The 21871-nt window shown below is 39.3% G+C and overlaps 1 protein-coding gene across 2 annotated transcripts in view; it reads left to right on the top strand.

Annotated features, from left to right (window-relative positions):
• LOC149968961 (uncharacterized) overlaps positions 1-19968 on the top strand; it is a 48808-nt gene extending 28840 nt beyond the window's left edge. Inside the window, exons 11-17 of one of the 2 annotated variants that reach the window (XM_090155031.1) lie at positions 1146-1595; positions 3400-3528; positions 5600-5722; positions 9917-10048; positions 11303-11432; positions 16940-17196; positions 17788-19968. In XM_090155031.1, the coding sequence (XP_090011157.1) occupies positions 1146-1595; positions 3400-3528; positions 5600-5722; positions 9917-10048; positions 11303-11432; positions 16940-17196; positions 17788-17963 (1397 nt within the window). In that variant the 3' untranslated portion in view covers positions 17964-19968. The other variant, XM_090155032.1, reaches the window with a different exon arrangement.
• The last annotated feature ends 1903 nt before the right edge of the window (positions 19969-21871 follow it).

Below are 21871 nucleotides of genomic sequence, written 5' to 3'. Positions count from 1 at the left end.
CTCCCCTCTCTCACGCCCTTTATTTGTTCCCTACAATTTACAATTTCCGTAGCGACTGAAGGTCACGCCTCCCGTGCAGAGGAAAATTTAACCATTTGTTAACACTTTTCGTTTGTTCTGGAAAAAAAGTGTATACCACTTAAGCTAAATTTAACTATTCGCTGGTTCCGTGTAGATCAGCGGTTTCCAATTTCTTTTTGCTATGGAACCCTAAATTATGCAGCTAATACTGGCGGAACCCCAAATCATTTTTTTTACTTATCTTAAAAGACTGTTGCCACGACCAAAGATGGCCGCGCTGCGAATTCTCGGAACCCCTGTGACCCTTCCACGGAACCCCAGGGTTCCGCGGAACACCTTTTGGGAACCGCTGGTCTAGATAATTACTCAACACCGTGCACTATTCGTCAAGGTCAGGATATTGGGGCTACACTTTTTATTATCCTCAAAGAGTTTAATTTATCTGCCAAAATGGCCATAGGCAGCCATTTTAAGAAAACATTTTTCCCATAGAGTGTTAGTAAAATTACATCACTGGGTTAATCTTCTTACCATATTCCGAAATCGCTGAACAAGCGTAAAGAATCCACCCACCGATTGTCTCCCCAAGTATAAATAATCTCTTTTTAAAGGGGAACGGCCAAGATTTTCTAAATATCGCCTTATTTGCGTATCAAAAGATCAACAAAACGTTCAATATACTTATACGTATCTTATTTTGCCTTGAAAAAATTGTTTTGGCCTAAAAAGTTGAAACGCAAAATAACGCCAAGTATTTGGGTTTGAATTTTCGCCGCCCCTTAAGGTGTATCGCCAGCGCCAGCACGACCTTAGTGAGCGATTTTCGAACTAGCCTAACTTTTGAAATCGCGCAATTTAGGCTTAGGTCTCGTATAACTGGAACGCGCCGCGCGTACAAAATAATTAAAAAAAACAACAATTCTTTGGCGTCTTCAGCAACGCGCGCTTTTATATTGTTTTTCAATTTTCAGCAAGGAGTGTCTCACCGATTTCTCAATAGGTGTCGCGCGCTTTTCGATTTCCCTAAATTTCGTGATAAATATTAGTTTTTAACGGGCTATAGGGTTATCTAACTGGTTGAAGCTTGACCGTTCCCCTTAAAATAATTTCCCAACGTTTCTTAGACGACGACGAGTGCACTTTGAACCCGAACACTTGCAGCCGAGACTTCATTTGTCGCAACACGGAAGGCTCGTTCCGATGCGACCGCGTCACCTGTCCGGAAGGCGAGCGTCTCTTGGCGGATGGCATCTGCCACCCGATCAACTGCGCCCCCGGAATGGAGCTGGACGCCCAAGGTCGTTGTTCCGACGTCAATGAATGTCTGTCTCCCAATCTGTGTCGCCAAAATCAGAGATGCATCAACACTCCGGGCTCCTACAGGTGCCAAAGCGCCATCATCTGCGGCGGTGGCTTCGAGCCAAATACCTACGGAACCGATTGCGTCGACATCGACGAGTGCCAGAAAGGAACCCACGAGTGCGCCGCCAACCAACTCTGCAAGAACAGACCCGGAGGATACGCTTGCGAATGTCCCGTCGGATACGGTCTCAACGCCAACAGGGTTTGCGAAGGTACGTACTGCCATCTGAAATATCTCATATCACTCTTACGAGATAAGTATTCGTATTACTATACACTATTCAAAGGTCGCCTTTTTGAAAGTTGTCTTCTCAAGGTCAAGATAACCATGTTTAGTTATTGATTATTATAATATGGTAGTAAATTTTTTAGATGACCATTCCCAAGGTCGAGATGACCATTCTCAAGGTCGATATGACCATTCCCAAGGTCGAGATGACCATTCTCAAGGTCGATATGACCATTCTCAAGGTCGGGATGGCCATTTCCAAGGTCGGGATGGCCATTTCCAAGGTCGAGATGACCATTCTCAAGGTCGAGATGACCATTCTCAAGGTCGAGATGACCATTCTCAAGGTCGAGATGACCATTCTCAAGGTCGGGATGACCATTCTCAAGGTCGAGATGACCATTCTCAAGGTCGAGATGACCATTCTCAAGGTCGAGATGACCATTCCCAAGGTCGAGATGACCATTCCCAAGGTCGAGATGACCATTCCCAAGGTCGAGATGACCATTCCCAAGGTCGAGATGACCATTCCCAAGGTCGAGATGACCATTCCCAAGGTCGAGATGACCATTCCCAAGGTCGAGATGACCATTCCCAAGGTCGAGATGACCATTCCCAAGGTCGAGATGACCATTCCCAAGGTCGAGATGACCATTCCCAAGGTCGAGATGACCATTCCCAAGGTCGAGATGACCATTCCCAAGGTCGAGATGACCATTCCCAAGGTCGAGATGACCATTCCCAAGGTCGAGATGACCATTCCCAAGGTCGAGATGACCATTCCCAAGGTCGAGATGACCATTCCCAAGGTCGAGATGACCATTCCCAAGGTCGAGATGACCATTCCCAAGGTCGAGATGACCATTCCCAAGGTCGAGATGACCATTCCCAAGGTCGAGATGACCATTCCCAAGGTCGAGATGACCATTCCCAAGGTCGAGATGACCATTCCAAGGTCGAGATGACCATTCCCAAGGTCGAGATGACCATTCCCAAGGTCGAGATGACCATTCCCAAGGCCAAGATGACCATGTTTATATTATAGTTATTGATTATTATAATATGGTAGTAAATTTTCGAGATGACCATTCCCAAGGTCGAGATGACCATTCCCAGGGTCGAGATGACCATTCCCAGGGTCGAGATGACCATTCCCAGGGTCGAGATGACCATTCCCAGGGTCGAGATGACCATTCCCAAGGTCGAGATGAGCATGTTTATATTATAGCTATTGATTATTATAATATGGTAGTAAATTTTCGAGATGACCATTCCCAAGGTCGAGATGACCATTCCCAAGGTCGAGATGACCATTCCCAAGGTCGAGATGACCATTCCCAAGGTCGAGATGACCATTCCCAAGGTCGAGATGACCATTCCCAAGGTCGAGATGACCATTCCCAAGGTCGAGATGACCATTCTAAATTTACATTTACTAAAGATAGTTCATTTGGATACTCCGTCCCTAAGACTCCCTATACTGACATATTTGCGCCAAATAAAAATTTCTAATCGGTGAAAGATTTTACTTTTGGAGCTTAAAGGGATTCTTCTCTCGTAAGAGGGTATAAGATATCACTTTTGTAGGATGTAACATTCAGTGGCGTAGCCAGGGTAGGCACTAGGTGTACATGCCCCCCCCCGAAACGTATGGTCGTACGTACAAATAGTTTTATTTTTTACTTTTTTTCTATGGTGCCCCCCCCCCCCCCCCACCGGAACAAAATCCTGGCTACGCTGCTGTCAACATTCATTTACGGTTTGTAATTATTTAAGTCGAATTGCAGACGTGGACGAATGCACCCGTCATCGAGGAATCTGCTCCATCAACTCCGAATGCCAGAACACGCCGGGCTCCTACATTTGCCACTGCAAAACTGGTTTCAGGAACCCCGCCAACAGTCAGAGCTGCGAAGGTGAGATCTGGTGCTATAGCGGCCGACCACAAAGCTGAAATGATAACGATAGTCGCTTCGTAACCTTTTTGTAATCGCTCTGTAATCATTCTGTAATGATATTGTAATCGTACTGGTTAAAAGTCCGTAATCACTGTGTTCTATAGGGATTTTGTAATCGCTTCGTAATCAGTTCGTAATGATTATTCGTAATTATTATGTTAATCACCGCGTAATCATTCCGTTAATCACCGCGTAATCATTCCGTTAATCACCGCGTAATCATTCCGTTAATCACCGCGTAATCATTCCGTTAATTACCGCGTAATCTTTCTGTAATCGTTCCGTAATTATTCTGTAATCGCACCGTTATCATTCTGTAATGCTAATGTAATCGCCTCGTAATCATTAATAATCAGCTATGATAATACCCAAAGCACCACCCTAGGCCCAAGTCATCGAGCGACTTTTAAAGCCTTTAATTCAGGTGGCCGGGTTACAATGCGTAGGAGGGTGGTGGCAAGCCCTGCAAGCCACGCGAGCCAACAGCTCCCTACACTAACTATTACCGTTAACCTCAACATTCTGTAATGATTCTCTGATCGTTCTGTAATCGCCTCGTAGTTATTCCGTTATGATTCTGTAATCGCTTTGTTATCGCCCAATAATCGCTGTAGCCTTTAACTGACAAGGAGACATCCCGAGGTGTAACCCACTGATTTTGTTCAAACTCGGGGGATTGGTAGACCTTCATGTATCATGAAAAATCCTAAAGGGAATTTATTCAATGGGCAACCGTTTTGCCATGGCAACGAAAAATGTTTTAGGCAACAAAAAATTTTAATTTTCCCATTGAAAATAACATGGGATTCTGATCGATTCCTAGCCCCCCCCCCCCTGTGAAAAAGTTTAACAAATTTAAAAAATTCTAAAATGCCAAAAATAGAAAAAATTGATAAAAATTGACAAAAAAAACATCAAAACTGATCAACTTTTGATCAATTTGAGGTCAAAATCCCGTGTTATTTTCAATAGCAAAATTTAATATTTTGTGTTGTCAAAAACATTTTTCGTTGCCATGGCAAAACGGTTGCCCATTGAATAAATTCCCTTTAGAATTTTTCATGATACACGGAAGGTCTACCAATCCTCCGAGTTTGAACAAAATCGGTGGGTTACACTTCGGGATGTCTCCATGTGAGTACGAAATCGGCGTACACTGTCTGAAAAGTTTGTTCGTCCTATAATTTAAAAATTTAAATGGGGATAATTTATTTTCTAGAAATGCTAGTAACAAAGTTCCTAGCTTGTTGAAAAGAACAGAAAAAGCCCTACAAAACACATATTTTGACATAAGGAAACGTATAGATTTTGACCTATTTTCGTCTAAACTTTCCAAAATGTGGAATAGTAACATTTTTTGCCGCTTGGAAATTTGATTTTTAATTGTGATTTTCATATTCCTCTGGGTCGATTTAAATAGGAAAAGTGTTTGAATTTTTAAATTTCAACCAATAGTTCGCGAGCTACGGCCTTTTAAATATTAGGAGAGAATACGCATTTAACTAATTGGCGCAGCACGCAATACTAACATATCAAGAAGGTTGTTTCGGCATCGCACTTTTATTCATCGATTTCTTGATATGTTAGTATTGCGTGCTGCGCCAATTAGTTAAATGCGTATTCTCTCCTAATATTTAAAAGGCCATAGCTCGCGAACTATTCGTTGAAATTTAAAAATTTAAACACTTTTCCTATTTAAATCGACCCAGAGGAATATGCAAATCACAATTAAAAATCAAATTTCCAAGCGGCAAAAAAAGTTACTATTCCACATTTTGGAAAGTTTAGACGAAAATAGGTCAAAACCTATACGTTTCGTTATGTCAAAATATGTGTTTTGTAGGGCTTTTTCTGTTCTTTTCAACAAGCTAGGAACTTTGTTACTAGCATTTCTAGAAAATAAATTATCCCCATTTAAATTTTTAAATTATAGGACGAACAAACTTTTCAGACAGAGTGTACATAACCAATGTGGTTGGCCTCGCATTTCTCTCATCATTAACGATTTTTATCAATCTTGGTTTCGCAGATATCGACGAATGTCACGAGACGGCGAATCTGTGCCAGCACAACTGCATCAACACTTGGGGCTCGTTCCAGTGCACGTGCAAACCGGGATTCGTTCTAGCGGACGACAAACGCTCGTGTCAAGGTACGACTGCTTTTACCGTAACTAGGACCAATATTCTCAATACTATATCTTTAAAAAGCAATCTCCTACTTTTGGACTAGTAAATATTGCCCTTCCGTATTTAAAGGATGATAAAATTGGCGAATAAGTAGATTAGTCCATTAAGAAAAGGGATAATAAAGCTAAACCCTAAACAAATTTGAAGAAAATTAAAAACTTACTAATAGCTCGTACCGATAGGTCTTCGAGCAAACAAAAAGACGCGAAACTCGGACCAAATAGGTCTTCGAGTGAAAAACTAAATTAAATTAAATAGCCAGAAATTCCAACGGTAGACCGGTTTCGTCCTATTTGGGACTCGTCAGTACCGTGCGGGAAATCTGGCTTGCGACTATAAGACCGAAAAGAGAAACTAAGCCTAAATATTAAAAATTTCAAAACGAGTTGCGTAGCAACGGAAAGCCGAATAGGGGGAGAGTGGTGGAGAATAGTAAATACGAAATAAAGTAACCACCTTTGAACTGCATTGTAAAGGATGATAAAATTAGCGAATAAGTAGCTTAAACTAATCTACTTATTCGCAAATTTTAGTATCTACTACCGTTTTTACATTATTTTTATATTATTATTTGTTACTTTAGTAAGTGGAAAAATGGGAAAAGAAAATTAAGTACCTTAAGCATTTATCTTTCCTGTTAGTAGGTCAGTCATTGAACACCATTGTTTAATTAAATATTCGGTACCTCAGAACAAAAGTCAAGCGAATCGTGGTACGTGACCTTTGAAAGAAATTAGATATAAGGTTTCTCGATAGATTTTACTTTATGCGGACCAAGAATGTATTCTGGTATCTACATAATAAGCGCCGGATGGGTCGTTCGTTCTACGTCGTTTTCTGCGATTTTTAATTCTTCGCGTCGTTGTGATTTTCGGTCTAAACGTACGGTATGAGTTCTCAAAGTCGATGGTGTTAGATTAACCCGTTAGTTAATAGCGTGCCAAAAGCCGACTTGGAAGGACTCGGAACAGTATAGCTTTATTATTCTGTGGTCTGTGGTTTAACTATTCGCGTTTGCCTGGGTTTCTTATTGGTTTCGGTTGATCTGGTAGTTCTAAAATAAAACTATGAAGCGTTATTATTCTCAATGATTTGGTAGCTTCACTATAGTTCAAAATTCAATAGAGCCTCGCTTATTTTTATTGTAAAGTTTATCCGGTTTGCCGGAAATTTCAACTTTAAAAAAATATACCATCATATTAGCCAAGGCCATCTTTAATAATAACAATAAGTGACATAATTACCAAAAGTGTGTCAATCGGACCTATTTATTAATTAATGTTACGAGCGAAATACAAGTTGGGAGGGTAGAAGGGAAAGTATGCCTTGCTAATAATATAAGTACGGGTCATTATTGAATATTTTACAATTAAATTATAAAAAAATTAAACGTCCCGCCGGCGCCCTAGAGCTTAGCCCTACCTAGCCCAATGGTAGAGATGGGCTTGGTATATGGTATTAGCGGTAATTTGAACAGGTTCACACAAGGGAGAAGAGTTCGACCTAGCTCCGTTTGATTCAAATCCTCCCTTTGTTCGCAATAACTATCATTTAGTGTTGTTCATTTTCCGGAAAAATAAAATGCGGAAAAATTTCCCCAAATCGGAAAAATAAAAAATTTAAACAAAAATTACTTTTTTAAGGGTTTTTAATGTTTTTAACTTTTTATCGATATACAGGGTCTTTTTTTTGCTCGGAAAAGTGTTTTTTTTTCAAAAACTATTTATAGTACCGATTTCAAATTTGGAAGGTCAATTCTCTATACCGGGGGACATCAGTTTGAGAAATTTGAGCGTTTTCGGTAATGTTTTTCACCAATTTTGAAAAATTATTTTTCGACCACTAGGTGCGAGATAAAAAATTTCTATTATAAAGTTGTAGGCCGTCATCGAAAACCCTTAAAAATTGTTCACTCGACGAAAAACAACTTATTTATCAGTGAAAATTCGAGCTTGAAAAATTTACAAGTTGGTGAAGCCAAATTACGATTGTTTGAAACGATAATTGAAACCGAATTACCTAATCCAGTTGAAACTTTGGTTAAAAAAACGACCGGATTTAAAAAACACGAGGCTATAGGTCAATCCTAAACATGCATTGGGTATTTAAAGGAAAACTTTGGGAGATTATTATCAGTGTTTGATAACATTTCGAACAATGCCTCGTTATTCAGTAGCTGAGCGTACCGAGATAGTTGCCATTTACTATGGAGAAGCAGCGCAAAACCTTAGAAGAGTGACTGAAATCTTCGCAGAAAGACATCCAAATGGAGCACCATCTGTAAATACAGTAAGACGAGCAATTCACGATTTCAATCAATTTGGTAACTTGCAACCTAGGTTTCGCGGATTGGGTCAACCGGATTTAGACTTCGAGAACAATGTACTCGCGTACTTTGTGGCATATCCTCGTCACAGTTGCGCTAACGCCGCTGCTGATTTGGGTTGTTCTGCAAATCGTGTGTGGAAAATTCTTCGTAAGAATCGCTATCACCCATACAGAGCTACGCTCCACCAAGGACTAATTGACGGAGACCATCAAAGACGTTATGAATTTAGCAACTGGTTACTAAATGCTGTCCAAGAAGATAGACAATTTTTGCGCCATGTTTTGTTCTCCGACGAAGCGTCATTTTCTAGAGATGGGCCCTTTAATCATCAAAACAGCCATCTTTGGTCTGACATCAACCCACATGGGGTTTTGAATATCATCACCAGGTTCAATTTGAACGGGTCAATGTTTGGGTTGGACTTGTTGGAAACCGTTTGATTGGTCCCTTTTTCCTGCCGACGAACCTCAACGGCCAAAGGTATTTACATTTTCTACAGAACGAACTGAGTGACGCAATCGACGACCTTCCATTGGCTGAAAGACGTCAGTTGTGGTTTCAGCAAGATGGCGCCCCTCCGCATTTTTCCCGGCAAGTAACTGAGCACCTCAACAACGAGTTTCCTGAAAGGTGGATAGGGAGAAATGGTCCAGTGCATTGGCCAGCAAGGTCACCTGACCTAACACCGCTGGATTATTTTCTCTGGGGATTCGTTAAAGCAAAGGTATACGCCACGCCCATTGAAACTAGGGAGGAACTCATTAGACGAATAATCAGTGCTTGCCGAGACGTCACACCAGAAATGGTAGAGAAAGCGTTTGAGAACTTAATTGTCCGCGCACAAACCTGTGTTGCAGCCAATGGTGATATTATTGAAAATGTTTTGTAAAAATTTATGTGAATAAAATATCTGCATTTAAAAACCAAACGTGTACATTTTTTCAAGTGTGAAAACTCTACTACGTTTGTATTAGACTTGTTCCCTTTTCAATTATCGTTTCAAACAATCGTAATTTGGCTTCACCAACTTGTAAATTTTTCAAGCTCGAATTTTCACTGATAAATAAGTTGTTTTTCGTCGAGTGAACAATTTTTAAGGGTTTTCGATGACGGCCTACAACTTTATAATAGAAATTTTTTATCTCGCACCTAGTGGTCGAAAAATAATTTTTCAAAATTGGTGAAAAACATTACCGAAAACGCTCAAATTTCTCAAACTGATGTCCCCCGGTATAGAGAATTGACCTTCCAAATTTGAAATCGGTACTATAAATAGTTTTTGAAAAAAAACACTTTTCCGAGCAAAAAAAAAGACCCTGTATCATGTCTAATATCAGTAAACATACTATAAACCATTAATAGTGTTATATTGTTAATTAGTTTAAGCTTGTCTAGAGGTTTAGTTTTACTTTCAGATTCGAAAAAGTTAGGCGAAAATGGCGCTTTATCTAAATTTACAAACAATATACTAGACTAATCATGGAATGAAATTTATTTAAATATTTTACGGAAAAAAACGGAAATGTTTCCGGAAAAAGGCCTTGGTCATTTTCCGGAAAATTTTCCGACTTACAACATAGTATCAATGAAGCTCAGGGTCAAACACTCGGAAGCGTTGGAATATATTTACCAGAACCAGTGTTATTTTAATGAAATAACCAACGGGTTAATCCGAAAACCGACTTTGAGAACTTATACTGTACGTTTAGTAGAAAAATCATAACGACTCTATTCAGCTAGTTATTCGTAAAAAATCTCAAAAAGAGGTCTTAACACTTGCCTCGATTTGAGTTCAATAAAAGTGTTAATATGGTTTTCTGTTAATTAGACGTGGACGAATGCGAAGTGTACAAAGACAAGGGCAATTTATGCATCGGTTTTTGCGTCAACAGCCCTGGCTCCTACGGTTGTTCCTGTCCCGATGGTTATCGACTGGGAGGAGATACCAGAACTTGCCAAGGTAACATTTTTTCAATATATATCTGTACCCATAAGTTTATAATAAGTAATTGTTGTAACTTTCCATCCAAAGCGTGTTAAATGTTTACTGAGGGCAACTTCTAGAATGCCCACAGACTTCTAATACGCGTTCTTTCTTTGCTCTTCAAAATCGATGTAAAATGTGTTAATATTATTTTAACTAACCAACTAATTAAATTAATTGCATCATTAAATTCAAATTATTTCGACTATTTTCTAATGGCGTGAGGTACCGAACATATCGTAAGTCCTTATTTACAAAACGAAATGTGTTCTAATTCGACAATAAGTTCGTCGGTACTTTAGTCCAAACACTGTATTGCTCCGTCGGGTACACTACTGCACTCTAAAAATGAAACTAGCGAAATAAAGTAACACCGAGAGATCTTGTATAAGCAGTCCTAACTTCATAATACAAATCTTTTAATCTCAGCAAGTGGCTCAAAATGTAATATTTTAGGAGTTTCTTTTGCTAAAGGGTCCTTACTTTTGAATGGGGAGATCCCTTCTTTAAACTTTTGATGGCCCATCAATTTCAATTTTATAGATAAATTTACGTTATTAATATATCCTCCGAGTGGCGAATTTTTGAAGCTGATGAATAGGCACTTCAATAAAATATTTTCAAAGAAATTGCCAAGAAGTAATATTTAGATCCATGTCCTGCAAGTCTGTTTATATAGTGATTGTTGACATAATGATAACTTTTCACCTGTGAATAGAACGTCGTGTTTTTGCTAAGTCTTATTACGTCAAAAAAATCTACCTGGTTAAAAGTAAACACTTTCTGCATATCGTACAGACGAAAAGTTCCCATTATTTCAACAAGCACTATATAATCTGTAACTTGCAGGGCATGCAGGTCCTGACTCTCGGAAATATTACTTCCTGGCAATTTCTTTGAAGAAGTTTTATTTAAGCGTCTCTAGAATTGGAGAAACCGTCTGTATTTTATCAGAGTTTCCAGGTATTTTTTACGGTAAACCTGTTTTCCAGTCATTGAAGAACAGTTTTGTGAAGCATAGTTTGATGTAAAAGAACGTTAAGTCTATGGAAACCCTGTTTAAATATCGTTTACTTCCCTAATTCTATTTGCCAGCTTCCGAAATCCGGCACTTGGAGGAAATAGTAATAACGTCCATTGTAACTCAAGTAGGCCTATTGTTTATGGCACCACTGGTAACTGACACAATAATGGACAGTGTAACCACGTACCGTATTTTGACTTCCATAGATATTAACGAGTGTTTGGAAGAGGGAGTCTGCGCTGGAGAACATCAGACGTGCCTCAACACCAGAGGAGCCTACAAATGCTTCAACGTCACATGCCCGTCAAATTACGTCAAGGACATTACCCATAAAAAGTAAGGGGCTTCGTATTATGGTGCGGTTTTGAAAATTGGGGATAGTAATTGCTGGTCAGTCATTTCATTTCAAATCCCCATTTCACACGCTACATTCCCTTATAATATCACAGGAAGTTTTTTCCAATTTCACGCAGGGAAATGATAGAATGGTTTAGTAGAACAGAGCCGTCTTAAGGCATGAGCTGAATGGGCTTTACGCCTGCTGCCGTCGGAAGGGAAAAATTTGGAAATTGTCTTCCCCATTCCGTAAAACGTGCACCGTAAAGGCTCGTCCAATGAAATTTGTATACAACCCTGCGTTGGCGTGTTTAAAGGCTAGCTGCGTTCTTCTTGTGGTTGTTGCTCCTAGATGGCAACGATCAAAGGCCCCTCCTACGAGCAAGTATAAAAGAAGGCTCTCCTTCTTTCTGACAAGTACCATCTTAATAGTTATTTTTAAAGCCGATAGATGGCTATGTGGTGATTGAAACTCGCTTATTTATTTTTCATTAGTTGCGCGTCAAATACTTATCTAATGTGTACAAATCAGATATCACTTTATAGAGAAAAGACATGGTGGTGTTTGAGGCCTAGAGGCGACACCATTTGTGTTCTTTAAAAAAAAAGAGAGAAAAGAAAGAGATGTTGCTGGTCCTTTATCATAGACTTTGTTTCGCTCCCAATGATGGCCGCCGCCATTGCGCATCACAATATCCGCCTTTCTCCCTCACATAGCAGTGATTGCAGGAGGTGATTTTGGAAAGTTAATCCCATAGTCTGTTAGAGTGATTTAACCCTTTTTCGTCTGAAGGGGCGAAGGTTGTTTTCTGATTTTAAATATGTTGATATGCGTGCGAAACCCTAATCATTTATCGGTTAACGTTCCTTAAACATACGATTGTATTAGTGTTCGTACGGGGACCCCGACCCCGACCCCGAAAGTCGGGGATCCCCGACTTTTGTCCCCGACCCCGACCCCGACCCCGACTGTCGCAAATCAAGTCGGGGTTTTCCATTTTTCGGGGTTATGTTTTCGTAGTGTAATTTTAAATTTTCGCGCCGACGCACCCCGCTAAAATCCTAAAAATATAAAATAGATAGGTTCCTTCTCTCCCCTTTTTTCGTGGGCGACAATAGAATGATCCGAATGACCTTCGGCTATGCCGCTGACGTAGCTCTCGCTTGACGCTTGATTTTAGTTTCATAATTGACGTTGTTTCGAACTCTCTCAGCCTCAGCTAAGGAGTGTGGAGTTACAACGTTTGTAAATAACTTGTGTAAATATAAAACAACTTATTTAAACAATTACAATGCCTAAGCTATAGACCTCTATTTTAAAATCTACCTATCTTATCTATTTTTACTATAGTCCTAGTCGATAATTCAAAATAACGGTCAAAAACGCCGCCGATCAGTTTAGTAAAATATTTTCGGCGGCATAATCGTCGACCATTTTCGGTATGGAGATACAGGCCGGAAGGCAGGCAAGGCTGCCAGATTTCGATAGATCGAAAAAGGCCAACTCTCTCCAATGTTTTCGTTTTCAAAACGAAAATTTTGCGGCGTAGCTATCGACTAAGACGATTACTAATAGTCCCTAGGCTCAGAGGCTGGCTTACACAAGATACACTATCTAATCTTAACCAGTAAAATGGGGGTATTTTGATAATTTTGCTATTCTTAATAAATACAAAGAATTTTCCATCCCCGACCCCGACCCCGACCCCGACTGGTTTTTCGCGGGGTTAGACCCACCCCGACCCCGACCCCGACCCCGACCCCGACCCCGACCCCGACCCCGACTTTATTTTGACCCCGTACGAACATGAAGAGTAATAACGACATAATACCATTTACACTGCTTTCGTACTAACAACCACGATAGCAGTGTTGCCGGTTATGATTTGTACAAAATGACAACGCCCTCATTTTGGCTCGAATGTAATTGCATACTTTCTTTATCTGGATTATCGTTACAAAATACACGGATTAGATACGTGAATTATGTTTTTAAAATAAAATAATTTTAGTTGTAAGTTTGCGTGAACGCTATATACGTTTAGGAACAGTAGCTTCCTCCAGAACGGCCATTCCGTTGCCACGCTTACTGTTCCAGGTAAAACAGAGACGTTAATTTAAAATAAAAACTTCTTAAGTGGCGCTTCATTGTTTCTGTTTTCAGTCGTTGCAAAAAGACGGATCTCCAGTGTCGTCGAGGCGACGAGAATTGCTTGAAAGAGCCGTCATCCTATTCATTCAACTACCTCACCATGGCCTCCAAGATGCGAATGCCGTCTTCGGGCCAAATGGACCTGTTCACCATGCGCGGTCCGAGGGTACCCTTCACTAACGTTTTGTTTGATTTGGAGTTCAAGGACACACGGGTTCCCGTGGGTGTGACGCCGGCTACCAGAGAGAATTTCCATCTTAGGAGGACGCATTCCAACGAGGCCATGGTGTCCCTGCTGAAAACACTCGAGGGCCCTCAAGAGATAGAGCTCGACCTGAATATGAACGTTTACCATCACGGTCAATTTGGAGGAAGCGCTGTTGCTAAAATATTCATCGTAGTTTCGCGTTACGAGTTTTGAGATAATCCAGTTTAGTCAGTAGTTTAAAGTAGTTGGGGACCCTCATAAGAAAGTGGACTTCCTTTGGTCCAATGGCCAATCTAAAAACATTGCGTTTGCAGAAGAAACTAAACATTTTGGGATGTTTTCCCCCTTTTTCAATTCGTGAATCCCACTTTAGTGTCATGGTAGTCTAGTAGCTTTGGATGAAAATTTGCCCAACTTCAGGAAAATTGCAACCGGGCTGAAAATTTGAGTGTCTTAAAACATAATGTGTCAAAAATTAGAAGAAACAGTCGCCGCTAGTGTCGTGACTGAACTAAATTTTCTCTAACCAGCTGGCGCCTGATTATTCCATTGGTAGTCTTGACGACGTGTGATTTTAAAACACATGCCGTTTACTAAGAAGACCCCAAGCTCAGTCACGCCACTAGCGGAAAACGTTTCTTCTTAGATCTCCATTAAACAGATGACTCTACGAAATTAATTTTTAACACTTAAAGCAAGACTGGCCTATATCAAAGAAGTGTTAAAAATTCTAGGTGGCAGCACCTACCCAGTAGCTCGGAAGTGTAAAGCCACTCGTCTGAACTTCGAGTGCCATCTATTGGGGGCAATACGATATATACGCAATAACATAAGTCTTTTATATTATTCCATAAGTTTGTCACTTTGGGGAATATTTTACTGAGAGATAGTAACGAAAAGACGTCATCACAAGAATAAAATATCCCCCTAGCAAGGCGCTGTCAAAGGCTACGTGTGACGTGGGAGCAAACGGACGCAAAACTGCGACGATCAGCTCGTAATGCAGTCTGTCTTGTGAATAGCTCGCAGTAAAACATTTGAATGTGAAAAGTAAGAAGTGTCAAACTTATGTAAAAATACTTTACACTTATGACCATAATAAAGGCACCGGGAAGCCATTGAAGATTATGAAAATTAGACAAACTAAACTAAATACTTAATTTTTATTATTATTCCCATACTCAAATGTTACTGTAATTTTTGTTAAGACAACATTTATAAAGAAACGACCTGCCACAAGGGCATTAGATTTCAGTAGCCATTGTAGCTTTGTAAAATGTTTTCCAAGGCTATTGGAAGGAGCAGACACTACATTAAAAACATTTGGGACACTTAAGTAGTGTATCAGCGACATTTTAAGGGATAGTGGTAGTGGAATTTGATATTTTCCCTGTCTTGACACTTGGTGGAATCGGCTTACCTACATTTTTATGTCAATTTATACCATTAACATAAAAATTCATTAGACAGTTTGGATTCCTGACGCCCGATATCCAACCATATAGTTGAATAATCTTGGTTAGATCTTCTAGGACGGGCACTAAATGCCTTAGAAAGCAGCAGAGGCTAGATCGTAGGCGCTAACTTCGGCCACAGCGCCACCTAGAATCGTTTCGGTCGCGAATTGAAACTTTCAGATGTTCGCGTTGGTAAATTTGAATGGATCACTGACACTTCTTCATTATTCAGCTCGGTTTTCATAGATTAAAAGTACAAAATGGTTGTAAATCGCGTTTATTGTCTGAAACCAATTCAGGTGAATGCATTCTCAGGGGCAACGATTACGTTGTAACTTTCATATCGCTTTTTACATTCTCATAAATAAAACCAATATTTAATTCATGCATGCGGTCTAATTGTTCAAGATAAAATATTTATATTGAAACGTGATGAATTTCATGAAACATTGTTATTACTATTATCATAAGTAACATAATACCGATTAGTATGGCAAATAGCAAAAATTATCACCGAACATTCTTGAGGTTTAGTCAGTCTATCAAGGAGCCCTCTAGTATCTAAATATGCAAGTCGGATCTGGGTGAAGGTTGATAAAAGGTTCCGTAAGAAAGTTAACAATAGGAAATGTCATACTTTTCGTTATTATGTTACTTGTATGGTTATTATTTGCAAATTAAAACTTAAGTGACTTAAGATCGCGAATGACTGAACATTTGATTTACGGCAATGGAGGCAAACAGGGCTGCCGAAAGTGGACTCGGGCCCCGGCAAAATATATGTTCCGGGTCCAAAGAGAGCCGTTACTACTGGATATAGCTAGTATACCTCGTTTTTCAAACACGGGCCCCTAGGCTGCATGGGCCCCGGTCATTTGTACCGGCTTTCCTCTCTTACCGGGCCTGGAGGCCAATTTAAATAATTAAACTCTGCGGTTTGCAAAGGAAGCCGGTGTGACGTTGATAAAGGCTGGATCGCGGACAACGGGGAAGCTATGGAAGTAAAATTCTTGTTGAGAGCAGCTACCAGAGAAGTACATAAGAGCGCGGACCTAAGGGAAGCTGTAGAATTCTAGTTGAGAGCCTGGCTCAGAGAATAAAATAGGAGCGTGGACCCCTGGGAAGCTGTAAAAGTACTATTCTGGTAACGCGCGGCCCCATGAGAAGCACATAAGAGCGTGGACCCAAGGGAAGCACGTAGGAGCGCGGACCTAAGGGAAGCTGTAGAAGTACTATTCTGGTCAAGCGCGGACCTAAGGAAAGCTGTAGAATTCTAGTTCAGAGTCTCGCCAAGAGCAGCAAATAGGAGCGCGGACCTAAAGCAAGCTGTAGAAGTACTATTTTGTTCAAACGCGGCCCCAAGGGAAGCACGTAGGAGCGCGGACCTAAGGGAAGCTGTAGAAGTACTATTCTGGTCAATCGCGGCTCCATGAGATGCACATAAGAGCGGGGATCCAAGGGAAGCACGTAGGAGCGCGGACCTAAGAGAAGCTGTAGAATTCTAGTTCAGAGCCTCGGCAAGAGAAGCAAATAGGAGCGCGGACCCCTGGGAAAATGTAGAAGTACTATTCTGGCCAAGTGCGGCCCCATGAGCAGCACAAAAGAACGCGGACCCAAGAGCTGTTGCAGTGCAATCTAGCTGGTCGTTGTTAAAATAATTTTTCAACGTTAATTTAATTTGTTTTCGCAGAGGTGTAAAATCTAGTAAAACGTGCCGGAAGAAGTGCCTCCCCAAAGACGCTCAATGCATTTTGAACACGACGCAGACCATTAGCTATCAAGGTATATCATTACCGTCAGTACCGATCGTCACTCAACCATTGGTCGTTTCTAAACTACATCTATCGGCGCCACCTTCAACTAGTTACACTAATTTTCAAGACAGTTACACTCTCATCGATGGAAACCACGATGGATACTTCGAACTGGTGAAGAAAAATGGAGAAGGTTGGTATAGCTTTTGGTTTAAAACGTGTCTCGGCTCTTTCGATAAAGTTAAAAAGATCCTGATTCCAGCCACGACGGCCAACTTTGATCACGCGCTGTTCGCGCTACAGCGGCCAACACATTCGTTGAAATTCCGCGAGCAATGATTTTCCCCCTATAAACAGTACTATAACGTGTAGGAGTTCAGCGTTACGCTCGGGTTTTAAATTGGCTTCAATGTAAAAACTATTCTAAAAATAATAATCCGCTATGGGCGCTCACATCATACACATCTTTTGCTCATAGGTTAACACAGAAACGTCAACGAATGAGATGGCCGCTGTAGCGCGAGAGATCAAAGTTGGCCGTGCAGCTACTTAAAAGCAAGAGCAAGTGGCGGCTCTATCATTGCCACCTGTATATAATTACGAAAAGGCCTCTGTTATTAGAGATGACTATTAATCTATCCGGTTCTTCGAAAAATGCGACTGGAGAGCGTGGTGCTATCTATTTAAGTCAAAGGAAGCTAAAATTAAAAATTAGAGGCCTAACTTAACCTGTGTATTATTTTAAATCAATATTTACGTGAGCTGTGTTTTTTTTTAATTGCAGGTGTATTGAATTTACTGAGACCCATCAAAGGGCCGCTGGACCTTAACTTGAAACTTCTGATGGAGGCGCGCTTCAGAAACAGGCTTAGACAAAAACAGAATTACGGCAGATTTCTTGATCAGATCTCGAAGCATTTAGTGCATCTGAATGTTGTGGTGTCTCCGTACACGTTCTAAAACTTTTGATGAACAAATGAGAAGTTTCCGGAGAAAGTGCGAGTCATAGAAATCCGAATTACAACCAGGAAATTATATAATTATACACTCAGAATGGCTAGAGATTTTCCCTCATCGTGAAACTGGTCTAATTACGCATTATTTAGACGACATACTTAGATGGTTAAAAAGAACAATTAAGCTTTATTAATTGCGATTTGAGCCAAGGCTTATTGTCAAATAGGAGTTGAGTTTAAAATGCTGTGGCAGGAGCAGATTTCATTTGAATCATCCTTAGACATACCAAGTGTATACATATGTAATTTCATACTTAAATTAAATAGCCTTATATCAGAAGTAAATGAACAAAGTTACTGAAAGCATTTCCCTTATGCAATCCCTTTCAAACTCCGTTATCAAACTTAGCCTTTTCGGTTACCATAGAGCCACCAAACGAGAAAATTAATTTAACCGTTTTATATCGGTCTGCTAAGCAGAAGCTTTGCCATATTAAAACACAATGCTTCTGCTATAGCACATGGGCTTCTAGCATTGCCCGTTAGGTGGCTCTATTGTAACTTCTAAGGGTAATTTTCTAACTAGTGCAAATATTTGGCTTGGAACAATTTCAAATGTTAGATTATATTTTCCTAGCTTCCTTTAACGATAATATATCCCAGTTTTCGGTACAATTTCAGTTAATTAGGTTCATTTTCTTCTGGTTATACACAGTTAGATGTTATCTTAACTAATTTTAATCAATGTTCTTGTTTCATCTATCGTAAATATTGTATCTACAATAAGTATGACGCTTGGGTAAATATTTTAGTACATCCTTTTTTTCACCGAGAGGTTAAAAATGCCAAAATTGCGCCCCCGGTTGCAATTTCACGAATGTATAGTAGATTTTTGCATTTGCGGTCAAGACCTAGCAAAATTTAAAATTAAAAATAACATAGCATTATGATGAACTATTGAAGAATGTTGAATGAACTGTAATAGTGTTACAATTAGCCTTTTAGTTAGTTTACATAGAGTCCCATAGCGGTCAACGCGAAAAGCTCATAGACTGCGTCGTTTTCGAAATGCTAATTTGAGACATAACCATGTTTTGTGTGGAGTATTATTGGATTAGCCCTGGATCAAGGGCTACAAGTGTCATGCTAATGTTATTCTATGACTCTTTGGAGAGTTGGTTTTCAATGGGCCTAGCCCCTATCCTATGAACAGTAGATTTAGACTTCGATATGTCATTGTTATGAAATAACATATTCCTAATGCATTGTATAATTTTACACTGCTTGGCTATTAAAATAGCGAAATGTTTAAAATTATAAATTACGAACCCATCACTAGGAGGTGCTATTTCAAATGAAGTGGTAAATTTGGACTTTTGGAGTAACGCGAGGGGCAGGTCACTTCCATTTTGGGTGCGTCTTAATCATAGTAAAATGATTAAATCAGGGTAATCAAGATTAAAAAATCTAATCAAGATTAGAAACTCTAATCACGATTTAATCAATCTAATCACGATTTAAACGAGATTTAATCTTTTTAATCCATATTTAATCATTTTAAACAGATTTAATCATTTTAATCACGATTTAATCATTTTAATCACGATTTAATCATTTTAATCACGATTTAATCATTTTAATCATGATTTAATCATTTTAATCACGATTTAATCATTTTAATCACGATTTAATCATTTTAATCACGATTTAATCATTTTAATCACGATTTAATCATTTTAATCACGATTTAACCATTTTAATCATGATTTATTCATTTTAACCACGATTTAATCAGTATAATCTGTCGGATCGAAATTTTATAATTAAAATCAAAACTTAAGTACGATAATTTAATATTAATTATGGTTCTATCGCAATTGTGATTGATTCTCGTTCTAATTTCTAATCGCGATTTAATCATACTAATCACGATTTAATCATACTAATCACGATTTAATCATACTAATCACGATTTAATCATACTAATCACGATTTAATCATACTAATCACGATTTAATCATACTAATCACGATTTAATCATACTAATCACGATTTAATCATACTAATCACGATTTAATCATACTAATCACGATTTAATCATACTAATCACGATTTAATCATACTAATCACGATTTAATCATACTAATCACGATTTAATCATACTAATCACGATTTAATCATACTAATCACGATTTAATCATACTAATCACGATTTAATCATACTAATCACGATTTAATCATACTAAACACGATCTAATCATACTAAACACGATTTAATCATACTAAACACGATTTAATCATACTAAACACGATTTAAACATTCTTATCATGATTAAACTTGATTTAATCAAAAAAATCACGATTAAATTGAATTAATCTTTTGAGGGATGCGTCGTTAATCAAGGAAGTGACCTGCCCCTCGGAGTAACGTCGGGTGGTCAATGCAGAAGTTTACATAGTAAACTTAATAAGATTCTTTCAAAGTAGAGTAATAGGTAATAAATATTTTTTACACATTTCTATAATTAATAAAATGAAATGTAAAATAAAAAATTGGTTTGAAAGTTGATTATTTTTATTAACATCTGTGGTGTTGTTTATGTTTCTTTTCGCTTGTTCCGGGATTTCGGATTAGGGTAAGAAGAGTAACGCTATGACATCATTTTACTCCGATTCCGTGGTGGCGAATAATTAGAATCGGAGGTAAAAACATAATTCCAAAATGGCTGTCCTGGCTAGCAGATAACAAAATCCGAATTACTCCTTTACACCTCCTTTTCAGAAGGACAGGGCCGGCTCAAGAAATTTTTTTCACCCGGGCAAGGGGGATTTATGGCGCCCCTCTCCTTTTGAGGCTAAATTAGACAACCCCCCCCCCCCCCGTAAAAACATTACCGTGTCCATGTTATAAATTTACCGTTTTCATAACAATAAATAATCTCTTTCTAAATACTTTGTGTAAACATATTTAATACCTTCTTTATGGTACATGGTCATTTTACATGGAGTTTGAAACACTAGGTAAGGTGGCAAGACTAGTATACCTTAAGTACTTTACTTATAATGTCCATGCTGAATAGTATCATGGTTAATATATAGGTTGTCCTAATTTTATCGGCCCAGGCGTTTTTCTCAAAAACTAAAGTTGCTAGAAAAGTGAAATTATAAGAAAGGACCCTTTTCTTTTGGGATTTTCAGAAAAATCGTTAAATTTTTCACCGTTTTGAAATTTTTATTTTTTGAACGATTATTATTATTATTATTGAGAGGGGGCGGGGAGGCATGAATGCCCAACCATGCACTTCGACCCTAGGTCCATTGTGCTCCCCTGACCTATGACTTAGAAAAGTCCTATCTCCGACACAAACCTTAAGATACTTTTGGCCGGCATATTAAAGAAGTCGTTAGTTTCCAATTGATGCATCCCAAGATGCTCTAGCCTTTGAGCCGCATAAAAATCGCAGCTACAGAGAACGTGAGAGGCAGTTTCCTCCTCGGCCATACAGGCCCTACATAGTGGGTCATCGCTGATACAAATAAGATTTAAATGTCTGTTGAGCTGGCAGTGACCTGTAAGCAGGCGAGTAACCCCCGTCCTACGCATTGTAACCCGGCCACCTGAATTAAAGGCTTCAAAAGTCGCTTGATGACTTAAGCCTAAGGTGGTGCCTTGGGTATTAGCCTAGCTGATTATTATTATTATTTAAAAAAATAAAAAAATAAATAAATACTAGATTTTGAGAGCGAAAGCAGTTCATTCGCCCTTTGCCTAGAGGGGCCAGGAATAAACTCCTTAGCCTGTCATTGGCCATCCATCTCGAGCCAGAGCTCAAGTTGATGGTTAGTCATGTACTTGGAGACCAGGCTGCGTATCAAGCCACGGAGGATAGGGACAGCAGGTAACTGGCCCAC

The sequence above is a fragment of the Leiobunum rupestre genome, chromosome 1 (genome assembly GCF_980474605.1).
Source record: "Leiobunum rupestre chromosome 1, qqLeiRupe1.1.hap1, whole genome shotgun sequence".
Taxonomy (NCBI): domain Eukaryota; kingdom Metazoa; phylum Arthropoda; class Arachnida; order Opiliones; family Sclerosomatidae; genus Leiobunum; species Leiobunum rupestre.
This window is presented reverse-complemented; position numbering and strand designations above follow the sequence as displayed.